Source organism: Cyanistes caeruleus, chromosome Z (assembly GCF_971803275.1).
Source record: "Cyanistes caeruleus chromosome Z, bCyaCae1.hap1.1, whole genome shotgun sequence".
Lineage (NCBI taxonomy): Eukaryota > Metazoa > Chordata > Aves > Passeriformes > Paridae > Cyanistes > Cyanistes caeruleus.
The window spans coordinates 41,487,463-41,503,832 of record NC_141732.1 but is presented as its reverse complement, the minus strand read 5'-3'; the positions used below and the strand labels follow the sequence as shown (position 1 = coordinate 41,503,832).

The 16,370-nt window shown below is 36.3% G+C and overlaps 1 protein-coding gene and 2 long non-coding RNA genes across 3 annotated transcripts in view; 1 reads left to right on the top strand and 2 right to left on the bottom strand.

Moving 5' to 3' along the window:
- The window catches only part of LOC111941793 (uncharacterized), a 57,208-nt gene that overhangs the window by 23,340 nt on the left and 17,498 nt on the right, over positions 1 to 16,370 (top strand). The window lies entirely within an intron of this gene.
- On the bottom strand, positions 6,329 to 8,619 carry LOC147648387 (uncharacterized). Its single transcript, XM_086868235.1, has 4 exons — positions 8,616 to 8,619; positions 8,213 to 8,478; positions 8,012 to 8,071; positions 6,329 to 7,328 (listed from the first exon to the last, which is right to left on the bottom strand). The coding sequence occupies exons 1-4, from the start codon at positions 8,617 to 8,619 to the stop codon at positions 7,269 to 7,271; spliced, it is 390 nt and encodes a 129-aa protein (XP_086724361.1). The 3' UTR covers positions 6,329 to 7,268.
- Positions 10,362 to 16,351, bottom strand: LOC111941794 (uncharacterized). The gene is made up of 4 exons (XR_002870262.2): positions 16,216 to 16,351; positions 15,382 to 15,458; positions 12,193 to 12,259; positions 10,362 to 10,581 (listed from the first exon to the last, which is right to left on the bottom strand). It is a non-coding gene; the product is annotated as an uncharacterized LOC111941794 (long non-coding RNA).

Here is a 16,370-nt window from a genome sequence, read left to right as displayed (position 1 = left end):
CAGAGCTCTGTAAAAACTGTGTCAGTTGATAAAGCTTGAGAACAAATGAACCCATGAACAGTTCTCTCCTGAGCTGGGAAAAGGAAAAGATAAAGACATATAAGGAAAACAAAATGGGACACTGAGGTCAGTAAACAAGGAGCCAAATTCTAGTTAGGAGGGGATTGAGGAGATGCCTTGGTCTTGAGCTGAAATTCTCTTTTTAAGGCTATGGTGAAATTTTTCATATACCAGACCTCATTTTTTTTTCTCTGTAATTCATGTAGTGCACGGGGGGATGCAGCATTCGCTTGCAGCCCATGAGAAAAGGGCACTTGTGCTGGAGCGTGTTGATGCTGGAAAGCTGTAATCTAATGAAAAACTTGAACAGAAAGAGAGATGATAAACTTAACCCCAGGGATAGAAGAAGATAACCCTCTGTTCCTGGGGATAAAAAAAGAGAACTTTTGGATTTTTATGCTAGAACAGCTCATTCTTAAAATACCCCACCATGAGTTGATATGGACAACGAAAGCAGCTTTGGGAAAGCTGCAAGGCATGGGAGGGACTTTCACACTGCAAACAGATTTTCCTTTCCTGGGTGGCTGATTCTCTGTGACACTGAAGCCACAGGAGAACTGTTTCTTGTGGAGAAGTCTTCATGACATGGCGAGAGAAAATCCTCTCCCAAAACAAAGTTTATTGTAGAGGTGGTAGCTGATTGAAAATACCTTGTTTTCTCTGTGCTGTCCATGGGAAAGAAAGAGGTTGTGGGGAGGGGTGGAGAAGTGTTCTGAAGGTTTTGTTCTGATCCTTATTATTCTTTTAGTTCTGTTAATAAATTTTTCTTCATACGTTCTAAATTTTGATCCTGCTTTGCCTTCCTTCTAATTTACATCTCGCAGCAGGAAAGGAGTAAATTTTTCTAGTAGGTGAACTGGTGATTTTTGGCAGTGTTAAACCCACTGTGTATTCAGATCTGAAGACTTGCATGGTTCAATTCTTCAGAAAGAACACTTTGCAACTACAAAATTATAGGCACTCAGATTATTTAAGAGTGATTTTCTAGTAGAACAGGCTCAGAACATGTCCCGCAATGCACAGATATGTAGATCCAACAAGCCATTGTTTGAAGTAAGAGGATAACTGTAAAAAAGTTCTAGTTTCACTTTGTCCCTGAAAATGAATCTGCATCCAGATGTACTAGATTTGAAGTGTGGCAGTCATGTGAATATTTTTTTGGTAGTGTCTTATTACTAGAGATTCAGTTAATATATTTAGAAGAGTTTTTATTTTTCTGAGTTTGTTTGGATATATATTGCTCTTTGAGCTATTACAGCTCTACTGAATTTTAAACAAAATGGATGTGCGGCCTATAAATAGCGGTCATCCCAAAATTAGTGCATCATCAAATCATTGCAGGCTTTCTCCAAGACTTTCTCCATTGATACTGTTGACTTAAGACTGAGTTAGCTGTATTTGTCTGCAATAGTTCAAAGAGCTAGTGGTAGTTACATAATCTTTTATAGAGGGAGACAACAATTCAGAGAATCCAAGGTTGAGAAACAGAAGCGTATTTAATTAAAAATTTTGTTTTCTCCTAACATAGTGTCTGAAAGACAAAAGACAACCGAAGCCTCATGTTGCTATTGAACTAAAATACTCAACTACATGCACTAGCAATAAAAATTGTGAGAATCATCTCTGTTGCAATAATGAGTGACATAGGGACCCCAGGCAGGTGCAAAGGAGTGCTCTTCATCGCCAAAAACCTGCCTTTTTAAGCAGCCGGATATTAGTTGACATAGTTTTAAGGCACAACAAGCCCTAGACAAGCAACTGCCACACACCACGGTGTGGACATGTGGCAGTCACACACCATGTCTCTCACATCTCTCTGCCCCTATTCCAGCTGAGTCACTCTCCCATAGCTCCCTTCTACTTAGCCTAAGTAACAGGCCAGAGCCATGTTACAAAGCCTTACCTATTGGTAACACCTCTGAATCACTGCAAAAGAGGTGTTAAACATTCTCATTTATTCACACTTAATCAAAACAGGAAGACAGTGACTGTGGCTAGTTTTAGATATGTCTGTTTTAGGGGTTATATTGAGATTTTTTCTTTTTCCCTTACCCAAATCTCAAATTCCCTGCTTGAAGTAATTTAGAAAACACCAATGACAATTTTGAGACTGCAGTCGTACTTCAGAGTGTACTAGTATTAACAAATGAATGATAAAATTTTTGTAATAACACTCTTAATAATATAGTGAGTTTAGTGACACAGTACTTAAAAGGTGATAGGCAGTCATTTCCAAGTGTCAGCACTGACAGTCAAATGATATCTGTGCAGTTCCTGTGTAGTTGTTAGTAGGCTTTTGGAAGAAAGGCCTGTAATGCTCATTATACTCTGCAGGGAATGTTTTGTGTTGGGCACTGTGCAGGAGAAATGAAAAAAATCACATAAGGTCAATTACAAACAATTTTTATTTGCAAACTTTAGAGCATCCACACAGAATAACAGATTTAGAAAACTTTCACTTTGCAAACTTTAAAATAACCAGACAGAATAATGCACTTAGCAAGGCATTGACTGGATTTTTTGGTCTGGCTTGCAGTGTATTTTAAGAGGAAGGTAAGAAAAGAAAGGGAAAGGGAAACAGAGAAAAAGAGAAAGAAAGAGGTAGACAGACACCACTGTAGGATCCAGTGTGATCTCAGCAGATTTTAGATCCAGAGTAGATGAGCATGGCGCATGTCATATTTCTTGCTATCCTTTTATCATTTCTGACCCCCTGTGGCCCTTCCCCAGGTGGGCCAGTGCTAATTTCAGCATCAAAATCTTGTCCCTGCACTTTTTACATGGTGCCAGAACTAACCAAATCAGGTGAATGTGAGGGCTGCTAGTAAAATTGAAAGTCAGATAGATATTGGAATTTTTTTTCATTTCATGCATTTGGGTGTAAACTGGAGCAAAATTAAGTGGTTAAGCCAGCCCACAGATCTACCAATTCTGAGCCACAAAAACCGGACTCTCATGGTATCTTTTTTTTAAAATTTATTCTTATTCTTATTCTTATTATTATTATTAAAATTCCCTTACAGAATCATAGATAAACTAGATAGCCCAGATACTTATAAAAATTTTAAACTACCCCTTTAAGGTCTTTCTTTTCTGTCCTTGTTTCCATACTCATATAGATTATCAGAGAACGCAGAAACATCAGTTATCAAATTAAAAAATTGAAACCGTATTTTATTTAATTCGGTTTTATTTTATTCTGGCTATGTTGGTGAAGAATTGTTTATGAATGTAATTTAGGGTAATGCATGTCTTTTCTTTATATAATCAGTCCCACGATCTAAAATGAATGCATACATTTAGTCAAATGAATGCAAGGTGTTTGCGAGGTCAGCTTGTGTTGGCATTTTTATTGCTTTTCTGTAGAAGTAAAAAATCTTTACTAAATATGTAGTTATGCAGAAGTCTAACATCCAGCTGTGGATGCATCAAGATGAATTTTATCCAAACACCTGTTTGTTGCTGCCCTATGTATGTACACACATGGATGAAGCTTTTGAAAGTGCAAAATTATTTTTACGTACACTGCTCCTAAGGTATTTTTACCTTGAGAAATTATAAATTTGAAACAGTAACTGAATAATCAGTTAAAAGATTCTTTTTTTTTTTTTTTAATCTCAGAGATTTCCTGGGAATATTTTCTTGTTCAGTGCACTTCAATTTTGATGTTTTTGTATGCATGATCTACTACTGACAATGTAATTTGCCAGACAAGCTTTGGTTAGATTCTGATTTTAGTAGTTTATAAAAATTTTGAAATTGGCCTTGGTGTCACTAGATTTTCAAATCTGCTCTTTGTTAAAATATAAAAATTAGAAAAATAATTGTAAATTTGTAAATTTCTGTAGTTGATAATACAATTCTAGGTCGCTCATTGTCAATTGAACCTAAACAGAAATGTTCCCAATGCAGAAAAAAATGCAGAAAATTTGAAACTGCAATTATAATTCTATGTTACACATGGCACTACACATATCTAAGCATGGCAAAATAAAATGGAAGTTAACTGAGAAGCTGTTGAATTTTTTTACCTATCTCTGAGGTAAATTAAAAAGACTCAGTATGCCCCAGATGTGTTAGTCACCATAGACTGTTTTTGTATTCCATATGGCTTTGTAATAGCAGTGGTGGTGTCCCCTTAAGATATGGAATAAACTTTGGCTTTGCTGTTATGAAGTATTTTCCAGTATTTTTTTCCCTAAAATTTATTTAGATGACTTTGCAATGTTAAATAGTAGAAAGATGGAAACCTTAATAAAAAATTTTAGAGCAAGACATGTAATGTCTCATGTCTGAGTCACCTGTCTGGTTTATATTGTGAATATTCCTCTGTGCCTCTTATTGTAATTCTAAGGCTGCAGTGTTATGCACAGGTTTACAGCTACCTCCTGGGAAAATAGCTGAATTTGAAAAGAGAGACAAAACACTTGCAGTAAAGAATAGAGCACATTTTCTGTTTCAATCTCAAGACTGCTTTATTTTTGTATTATTCACATTATGTGATCCTTGTATGTTGTGTGGTTGGTGGCACATCTTTCCTTCCTTCTTCCAGAATGGTGTTGCTACTCTGGGGTTTCTTAAAACTTTCTTCTCATGTGCCACAAGCAAAAATCTGGCTTTCTAAAGGAAATAGACAGTTTCCCTAGACAAGCATGACCAACATTGCCTGTAAGGGTTTAATTTTTATAAGGGATTTGTAGGTGGTTACATTAGTAGCGAAACTTAAACTCAGTTACGAAGTGGGTGTTAACCACGTAAATAGTCTAGAAGTTTTGAAAAAAAAATTACTGAAACAGTGAAAGGTGCTTGAGCCCTGATCACTGAAGTTTTTGGCTACTAGTACTGGTTTCTATAGGACAGAAAAATAAAATTGCCTTCGTTAAGAGGTTTTAAATGGAGAAATATGAGGCATTAATTCCTAACTCGGTAATTATTTGTTTAATTATGTAAACAGGTTTTACACAATAATCTCGAATAATGTGGTAATTATGAAGCAGTAATAAACCCAACTAAAATTTAGGTGATTTATCTCTGGCCATTGACAAAGTTAAATCCTGTTTTTAAAAAGTGAAGTTTCTACCCTCAGTACCCCATATGCATAAACTGTAGCAAAAGGAGGTCAGCATTCTCTTGTCTATAGAATGATTTTCACACAAATGGGTCTAGAATATATATAGTGGGTCTTGAATCAGGTATTTTTAATACTAGGAGTCACATCTATGCTTACTTTGAAGCAGTTTTTATGGATAAGGTCTCAAATTTGGGGGATTAGGGATTTACTTTTTATTTTTGGTATTCTATTATATAAGGGACCCTTGACAATTGGAATTGCAGTACTTTATATCAAGGAGGGTTTTACAATGAGTACTGCAAGCCTTGAATGAATACTAAAAGCCTTTGTGTCAGTTTTCTGACAGGAACAGACATTCATCTGCAGCTCCATCAGAATGTAATTTAATTATCTCTATTTATTTATTTATAACCTCGCATAGAGTTCAAGAGATTAAAAAAATGTTATGTGCTGAAGGCTTACTAAACACACTCAGGAAGGACAAAGTGGAAACAAAAAACTATTTAGATTTCCTAGTTTTGCATCTCATGTTTATTTGGTACAGTAGCTGAAAAAACGTCCTTAATTTTGACAGTCCTTAATACTGACAAAGGCTGGAAACTAGCTAACTCATTTTTAGCTATTTATATATTCCCTAGGTGTCGGATTCTATTGTGTCTAAAGTCTATACTACACTTTAAGAAACACTAATAATATTTCAAGTACAAAATTAGAGCCCTTGGATTTTATAGAATTTTTTGTTTACTATTCTGTATATTGTGCAAGTTTTGAAGGCCACCTGACGCACATTACATGGAGAATGCTTAACTGTGAAATACATAAAAGCTAACAGAAAGGAATGATGGCTTACACACTTGACAATGTATAGCTGTGAGTAAATACACTCTGAATTAAAAATATTTGAGCCCATTAATAAGGATTATTAATTGCATTATTTCAGCAATATGGCACTGAAGGCAGAGTTGACATTAATGTAACATGATAAGGAATTAAAACAATGATTCTTAAAGCATGGCTACAAAGTTTTGTTCAGGAGAAAAAAAAAAAGTAGAGGAATTCTTCTAACTGTACTCCCTGCAAACAAGATAGTTGATCGCTGCTAGAAAGTTTCATGGACATGCTCTCCAAAATGGTATTATAACTAGGTTAGCTTTCTTCACTGATTTTTATAATTAATAAAACCAAAAGCAAAAATTATTTCAAAATTTTAAGGTCTTTATTAGGCGCACAAAAGAGCTTTATAAACTAGATGGATAGGTTAAACCAACTTCAAAAAGACAAGTTTTTCAAAAATTATAATACTACACAACTGAATTCAGCACAAACTCTAAGAGCAAGAGAAAACTAAGGGGAAAAAATTGTTCAGAAAATATGAAAGAATTTGTACAGTTATACTTTTTTCAATGTGAATGACAAAAGCTTTAACAAACCAAAAAGAGTTTTGATTTTTAGTGTTCCATCAAAACAAGATTTCCAACCCAGATCTGTCAATGGTATACTTCAAAATAACACACACCTGCCAATAATTAACTCTCCTTTTTGTGTTTGCATACTCATTTATTCTTAGAAATTTCCTCACAGGTGCACCTATGATACAATTAAGTCTGAAAGATCTGACAAGATGATGGCATGAAGCACAGTCCATACTGGTGATAAAAGCAACACTTAAGGTAATATTTCTTCTTTACTTTTACAACCAGTCTCTTTTTCTCATTATATATATATATATTTAGAGGGGGGGTGGGGTGGGGAGTGTGTACACCTTTCACCTTTTGGTTTCTGTGTGTAAATTGTTTTTGTAAACCTTGAAGAAAAGAAGCCGTAAAATTGATCCCTGTGGAACCCCACTAGTGACAGCCTGATGACATCCCATTCATTATAACCCCTTTTGGCCGAGTTTCTCACACATCATATGATGTGTTTATCCAGCTGTGGGCTGGACATTTTCTCCAAAAGGGTCCTGTGAGAGACAGTACTGGAAGTTTCACTAAAATCCAAAAATTTATATCAAATAAGCTTTTCAGACAAGCAGGTCAGGTTAGATAAGCAGAACTTTTCCTCTCGTGAAACTGTGCTGGTTGTAACTGATGCCTGCATTGCTCTTCAGTTGTTGTATAGTACCCCCAAATCACCTTCTTCACAGCTTTATCAAGCACTGAAGTGACAACTTGTAACTTCCAGGACTGTAGTTCTTACCCTTGAAAATTTGGACCATGTTAGCCACCTTCCAGTTGACGGAGACCTCTCCAGATTCCCAAGACCATTCAAAAATCATTGAGAGATGCCTCAGAATGACATCACCCAGCTCTTTGGGTATTCTCAGATGAATCCTATCAACCCCCATAGACTTTCAGGGATCCAAATGGAGTACTAGATTGTGAACAACTTCAGGGTTGACCAGGAATTTATCACTCTAATTTATCACAGACATGATCCTCCAGCTCAGAGCCTCAGTACCCCAGATTCCATCATCTATGCTGTAGAAGGAGGCACATAAAGTATTAAACATCTCTGTCTTGTATATGTCCCTACTCATGAGGCGACAGTCCTCATGCGGTAATGGGCTGATTTTAATCTCACGTTGCCTTTTGTTATTTTAAAGGCTCTTTTTATTGCTTCCCATAGTACTGACCAGCTTCAATTCCAATTGGTTTTGGCTAGACAAATTTTCTCCCTAGAGTGGCAAGCAGCATCTCTGTATTTTTATTATATCACCTGACCCTGCTTCCACTGGGCAAATACTTTATTTTATTTTATTAGCTCCATTTTGGAGCTGCGTGCTTCATGGCCTTAGGAACTGTTGCTTAAATAGTGATCAAAGCTTATGAACCCTGGCACCTTCAAAAACATTTTTCCCAGGAGACCTCACTAACTAGTTACCTGAGCAGCCTGAGCACTCTTCTTATGTCCAGAGTTGAGGTTTTGCTGGCGTTTTTCCTCCTGCCAACAGAAATTTTTAACTCAATGGCTTTGTGTTCAGTGGGGCCAAGACAGCCATCAATCACCACTCATGAGACACTCAGTTAACAAGCAGCAAGTCAAGGAGGGCATATATTCTGGTTGGTCCCTCACTGCTTTTACCATGAAGCCGTCATCCATGTTTCTTAAGAATCTCCTGGACCTCGTTGTGCCAGCCATGTGATCTTCCCAGTCAGCATCTAGCAAGCTGAAGTCCCATGTAAGGAGAAGGGCAGTTGATTTGAAGGTATCCTTTAGTTCCTTGAGGAATAATTCATCAATGTTAACACCCTGGCTAGGTGGTCCACAGTAGACTCCCGTGGTGTCATCCTCACTATTTGTTTGTTGCTTAATCCTTAACCAGAATCTCTTCACCTTGCCATTGCCATCTGCAGCCTTTATACATTCTAGTCCTCTGTTACATACAATGCCACCTCCTCCGCCTTACTGGCCCTGCCCATCTCTCCTGAATAACCTGTAACCACCAATCGCCTTAGGCAACCCCCCAGGTGTTCCTTCTTCTAACTCATCGTTTTCCTGGTCGTCAGTTTCCAGACCCTCATGTCTCTTTCACAGGGGCACCTGGGAAGAGAAGCGGATTCGCCTGGCACCCTGAGCAGGGACCTGCCTCTATTCCCTGCCTGACTCTTAAATCCACTTCTGCCTGATGGGGAGACAGTAGGGGGTTGTCCGCTTCCTGAGGTGCAGCCAGCTGGTACGCTGGCCTCGGCGTTGGTACAAGTTAGCTCTGCCAGTCAGTCCCCTACACATATCCCCTGACACTGCTCAAACTTTCCATCTCCTCTTCAAGTAGTACCAATTCACCTATTCAGTTTTACCTGTTCTTTATCAGAACTTGCAACTAGATTTCATTTTTCTCCAAAAAAAAATTTTCACTTCGATAAACATAAGTTTTTTAAGTTTTATTATAATTATATAAAACTTTACTTTAAATTTCAGAATTTTTAGCAGGGAAAAATGCTTCTTATATTGTTGCTGGTGTAGTATTCATGGACTACATTTTCATTTATGTAGTTTGGTTTAGTTTATGTAGTGTAGTTTACACTTGTGGAGTTGCTATATCCAATGTGTCATATTTTGAGTATTTAGTTCATGTTAAGAATTAATGTGAAGACTTCAGAACCTTATGTCTTCTTTGTATTTCAACATTTCTTATATATTTTAAGCCTGAGGAGTAAAAATAATCAAAAACAATAAGGATGTGAGACACAATTAAGGATAAAATATTTACAATTGCTATTGAACTTGGGATGAAAGATACACATTTACTTTATATAAATCCACTGAATCTTTCCCGTGATTCAAGCTGAAGTCCTCATTGGAAAGACAAAGATATGAGGAGAATTAAGGTGGTATGAAAGCACAAGAGGGACAAAGAGAATTCTTTGCTGCCAATCTAAGCTACACTTCTTTGTTAACTGGTCTGGCTGGGATGGAGATAATTTTTCACACAGAAGCCCTCACAGGTCTGTGCTTTGCACTGGTAGCTAGAAACGGACTGATAACACACCAGTGTTTTGGCTACTGCAGAGCAGTGCTGGCACAGCCTCAAGGCTGTCTTTCCAATATTCCCATCCCCATATGCCAGTAGGGTTTGGTTGTTTTGTTTTTTGTTTGAGGCTTTTCTTTTGTTTTTAATTAAACTTTTTTTTTTTCTTTGCCACATGTTTTTTTCATCTTGCTTTCTTTCCCGTTCTGCTGACAAGGGTGAGTGAGAGCAGTTTGGTGGGCACCTGGTGGCCAAACAAAGTCAAAACTCCAAAACTGGGCATTTTAAAAGCAAAACAAAAGTTTTAGTCTAGAAACAAAGTAAATAAAGTATAATAATGCTTCTAAAGAATCAGTTGCAGAACAGCTTTATTCTGAATAAATACTAAGTTATTTTTAAATAAAACTCTTTAAATTTGAAATATACATCTTTTTCTTTTATCTTGTATAGTAGAAAACAAAAAGCCTCTGTGAACAACAACCAGATTTATAATTCTTCTTTTAGTGCTCTGATTTTACTTTTTTTTTTCTGCATGCATAAATACAATGTCTAACCATTCAGGTGAGGAAGTCCTTTTTCTCAAATTATTTTTAAAATAGCTTGTCTTCTTTGACATATGGTGTTTATACAATACCTTTTCTCAATAGAACACATAAACAAGTTTTTGAAAACAGAAATAAAATCACAGAAAATATGTAAGGTAACCCAGCAAGTTGATTCTTATTCAAGTTGTACTTTTGGCAATATGTCTTACCTACTTACCTGCAGGGCTCTTTAGTCAGAGGAAAAGTCATCTTTGAAAGGTGATTGATGTGTAGGTTACTAAAATTTTAAGTGTTGTTGTATAGCTGTGTCATTAACTTCTACTGGCTGCCGTTCTTCATTGTTCAATATTCTCCTGCTCAAAATACAGTGGAAGATGTCCACCTTTTAAATACATGATGGATGTTCCATAAATATGTTAGCATGGATGAATCAACAGCTGTTAGGCAAAAAAAATGAGATAAATATTTATTTCATACACCAGGCAGTTGTCAAGCAATATTAATATCCTTTAGTCAATAGAAGAGTGCAAAACAGCTGCTGAAAGGACTATGATAAACAGATGGCAGGAGCAATTGAGTCAAGCTGGTATTGACATAACCCCCTTTATATAATTTTGCAAGTCGCATTCCTTGGGAAGGACTTGTACTGGAAAATAAGTTTAAATTGAAGTTTCTCCTTAAAAACAGTAGCATGTGAAAGCCTACAGTAAATGTCCCTACATTTTTTAGTTGGATGCACTGCATGAAAAAAATTAATGGACCAATAATTGTATCAGGCAGGAAGTCACTGAAAATTAATTCATTACATATGCTGCTAAGCTACATAAGGCTCCTGAGGGCCTATGGATTTGGAGTACAATAATGTATCATTTTTTACTTTAAAAAAAATATTTTTATCTGGTCTGGTTTTGGTTTTTTTCTACAAAGTGTAAATTCTTGTATTTCCATGGCACTGTTAAAATCTGTGTTTTAGACTAAGAACTGGTCCTCTCCTAAACTCTGGGGGCTTTAAATTCATATGTCTTAGAGAGGATCTTATTAGCATGCAACATTTGTTGCTCAAGGCTCATTGACCATCTTTCCTTTTCCATAAAAATATAATGCCAGATTCTACAGCAATTTTCATTTACTCCCCAGGTAAACTTTTGAATGATCTCTGTAAAACCAATTTGAATAACATCTGTTTCTCCTCCCAGTTTGGGTAGATGCTGACTGAAATAGTGAAAAAATTTAATGCAGCACGCTGAACTACATTTCTAGAACAGTTGTTTCTTTTAACTGGAATCAACAATCACGTTTTTCAGACTGAAGGAAGACATATAGATTTTACAGTTTATATTCCAATAAAATATAAATTAGTGATGACAATCCTTGTGAAAAAAAAAAAAAAAGTGTGATATATATTCCAACAATAGCAAATGAATATACTTTAAATTAAATACCTGGCAGTATCCTTAGGTCAGGACTTGATTACTTTCATTTCCAAAAATTAAATAAGATGCTTAAAAGAAAGGGATTTCTGTACTTCAACATGATCATGCATTACTTCCTTGAAAACATCTAGGCATCATGCTAAGTTTTTATCAGATAGTTTAATTATATTTTAGGCTTTTTTATTACAACTTTATATTTTATTGACTAGTTGCATTAAAAAAAAAAAGACTAATTTAAATATAATTTATTTAATACAATAAGTTTCCATTACCCAATTTATAATTTGAATCCTGGAATTTAAAATAATCCAACTAATTGGATATTCATATGTATGGAAGATATGTAAAATAAGGTCATAGGGCTGAGATTCTTAACAATTATTATTTTACTCTCCCAGTAGCACAGCAAATATCAGCAAAGCTGTCCAGCAATTACAGACAGATGTGAGAATCTATTCAGGGGACATTAGTGGCAGTCCATTTCTGTAACCATGTGCATACAATAGTGTTTTAAGTATCCTAGGATATATGAGAATCTTTCACAGGATTTTAATACATTATTTGAGCCTGTGCTCTTCTGTATCAGCAATCTATCACAAGAAGGATGATCCTTACTTCTCTGAGCTGCCCTTGGATTCCTCTGTTCTGGAACTGAGTTCCACTTTAAAGACTTGTATAAACTCTGGAAACAAAATATCTCCATATATTTACACAAAGTATCATTGTACAAAAGCAGAAAAGAAAAAAATCCCAACAAAACCAATAAACCCACCCCCGCCCAAAAAACCCCAAACAAGCCAACCAACCAACCACCAAAATCCACAAAAAACCCCAAACAAAACAAAAAAGCCCAAAGCCCCAAAAAACCCCAAACAAAACAATACGAACAAAACAAACCCCACCCAAACTTAACAAAGACAACCAAACACAAAATAAAATCCCCAAACCACAAAGAATACCCACAAAATTAATCAAAATTTGGATTAATATCTTTTAAAATCACAGCATAGTTTTGAAACTAGATGCTTACCTCTCACTTAGATCTACCACTAACATTTTCCAATACTACTTAGTGTAGTGTTAGATCAAGAGATGACAGTGTTATCTTGTAGTATGATATGGGATTTGTCTTCTTGAAACAAATCATTGACGTGGAAGCAGCCACATTAGCAGTAGAATTTATGAATGCACTACTTTACCAAAATTCAACTTCCATACCATAGTTCAAGTTTCTTTCATATAATTTATGTAATTATGAACTCTAAAAATGAAAGCATTAAAATTAAAGAGCCACTGTATGGTTAAATAGCTTCTGCACTGTATTTGAAATCGTTAGTGTGATTATCTTAAAGATTTTGGTTCCTCTGACAGCCCTCTATAACTGTACACATTATTATTCATTCTTTAACATCAAATAAAGCAAAAATGTGTCAAGTTCTGAACAGTAATCATGTTTTGTTAAGGCATACATTGTCTCTCAAATAGCTAATATGGATGGAATTATTTTTTTGAATTAATATCCACCAACAGAATTTGGTGTGGGTTGGAAAAGTAATTAATTTTGTCTTGCTTTTCCTAATGAGTCTAACAGGCCAAAGTCTGAGAGTGAAAAAAATTTCTGTAGTAATAACATTATAAGAATCTCAGATTTTAATTTCCTTGGAATTATCACTTAACAATTTTTACCTTTTTTAAGAAGCAAGAGTCACAGATCGATTTTTTTTCATTTCCCTCACCAATTTTATTTAATCATCATATAGGGATGGGTTTTATATCATTTTGCAAATAAACTACTTTCCTCCTCAGATAAGATGTTGAAATATAAGACTGATGTTCAGTTCAAAGAACCTATTTCACATATATAAGTTCAGTACAATATCACTGAAAGCTCATCTCTGTGTTTGGTATTAATAACCTAGTATTGTCATGATTGCAATCTCTCTTAGCTAAAGAAAGCAACAATTTAAAACAACAAATGTTGGTGTTGGTTTTAATTTAGTTTTTTGTGTTTTTTTTTCTTTTTTTTGTTTTTTTTTTTGTTTGTTTGTTTTTTGTGTGGGGGTGTTTGTTTGGTTGTTTGTTTTTTGGTTTTCTTTGGTTAGTTGGTTGGTTGTGTTGTGTTGTGTTTAGTTTGTTTGTTTGTGAGTTTTGGGTGGGTGGGAGGTTGGTTTTTGGTATTTTTTCCTCAATTGCAACAACCAGTACTGGAGTTAAATGTTTATTATATTTTTTAGTGTGGATATAATTCCTCTTTCTCAGCTTTGATAAATCTTTTATTTACTTGTATGATGATGACACTGTCTCCTTGCCATCTGATAAGGGGACTAGCAAGATTAACACTATTCTTCATGCTGAGCTAATAGAAAGTAACAAAGTGACTTCATGAAAACGGAGCTAATACTCAATTTAGATAAGACTTCTGGGGTATTGTTCACTCCTTGACCTCTGCCAAGGAGGAACCTTTTCAGATTAACACAAACAAGAACACACAGCAACACAATGGATATTACTAAACATCTTCCATATATCTGGCCTGTTTTATTCTTTTATCTAATGGCAAGACAGCAGTAAAAATGACAGTACATGTTTATATAGATGTTAGCCATATAAAGTTAATGTCTTCCAAGTTTGTTTTCCTTTTTTTTTAACCACTGACTTTAGAAGATTTCCTTTATTTTAATTTAATTTTTTTATTTTTCTTTATTTTCTTTAGTTATCTTTCTATAGTTAGATTTTAATCTTTTTCTATGAGCATTTGTTCCTAAAGCAGAGGTAGTATCAAATCTCTCTGAATTTATTTCCTATACACGTTTGCACTGTATAAAAAGGGTTATTTCTTCCAGACAGAACAAACAAAGCTATATAGAACTTATTGACTTATAATTTTTATATCTAGAGTAATTGGATAAAAACTATGTGGACTTAAAGTAGTTTTTCTAGAATAGTACTCCTGTTGGAATTGTAAGTAGTCTTGCAATTCCACATGTGGGGGGGTGACATGATGAAAGCATGGTACATATGTGTAAAACCTGAAAGTTGTAAAGAATTTGGAAAAAATCTTACAATTTTTAAGCCATTAACCATCTATGAAACAGTGAAGTCTGTATATTGAGTTTTTTCTGATCTTTCCCAAATCTTATCAAACTCTGTTTTTTGAACATATTAATTGATCAACTTAGCTAAGAAACTTGCTGAAAGGGAAGCTTAATTCAGAAAAGCTTAAGCTGTTTAAGAATCCACATTTCTGTTTTTTTCCTGGAGTGTGACTCTTACCCAATTTTGTAAACACAACTTCAAACAATCTTGAAAGAGAAAATAATAACTATCCATTCATCAGTGAGTGTATCTGAATTATGTTTTACTCTTACATAGGGACTTCATCAGAATAATTTTTTTACCATGGATGTCATGGCATGTGAACTGACTGTAGTAACATTGCAGGAGCAGGCTTTAGCCTCTGGGTATTATTAGTCAGTTGAGCCCTCCACCAAAATTTTACTGTATATCACCTGACAAGCACTAATCTCTTAGCTTATATGGTCTGTTTTTCTTATCTCTAATAAAATCTATTGAATAAAAAAAATCAGAGAACTTCTATTTTTATGATGTAGATGAAGTACTGCACCACAACTCACAATAAAAACCAAAATACAGCTCCTCTTGAATATGCAATATAACTCACTAAAAAATTCAGAGACAGAAATAAATGTGAAATACCTACAAAGAACACGATGAAGATTATAAAGTGAAACTGGAAAAATCTGCATTCTGCTACATATACATGATATATACATATACACATACCAACATTTTGTGTAAACATATATGTGGAGGAGGGAGGTCCAGTCCTCTGACAGGCATCCTCCCCAGAGATCAAGCCCCTAAGAGAAGATAAAACTGCCTAGTCACTGTGACTAAGCTGTGGACCCCTTCCTGCTTCAGGACCTCCCTGTTAACTATCCCCTTATCCCCTCTCAGACCATTGGTCCCCTTCCTGATTCTCCCCTTCCCTATAAAAACCCCAGCTTTTTCCCAGATCATGGTTGGACCATCACTGTCCCCCTTCGCTGAAGCCTGCATTAAAGACCTTCTGCGGAACGCCGTATGATCTTCCCGTCTCTTATCTGTGTGGGCAGGGGAACCCCTGAACGGAGCTGCCTGGGCTGAACAGAGCTGATCACTGAGCAGAAATCGCTGCTCAAAGAGCTGATCACCCTAAAGCCTCTGCCCGTGCTCCAAGGGTTACCCCTGGCTGGAGGCTGCCTGCAGAACCCTGGACGGTGGCTCTGTCCACTGGGACAGCCTGACTGTCTGGGCTTGTTGCTGGTAGAAGCTGAGGGTCGGACAGGCCCCCAGGACCCAGCCAGCAACACATACACAACACAAGGACAGCATATTTCAAATACAGCATCCAGCTAAGGAGACACCGACTGCCATAGAAAACTGTCTTGTTTTGAAGGACAGGTGTCTGCTAAGGAAGACAGAAGCCTCCCTTGGAATGGAAAATGTAAAGCCCTTCCCTCCAAATTACTATAATTATGAAAATAAGGGGCTGTCAGGTGACGATATGGGGATAGGAATGTCAGTTCTTTACTAATGTGTGCAATAAAGCAGACAAACAGCAGCTCTGGCACTCACACCAAACAGAGCAGGCCCCAGTGACCCCTCCGGGCCGCTCTCCCCTCACTGCAGCTCTGGCACGGCCGCCAGGGGGCGCTGCTGCTCCCGCCGGGCGGGGCGGGGATTCCGCCGGGCCGGCAGGGGGCGCTGTGGCGCGGGCTGGGCCCACACGC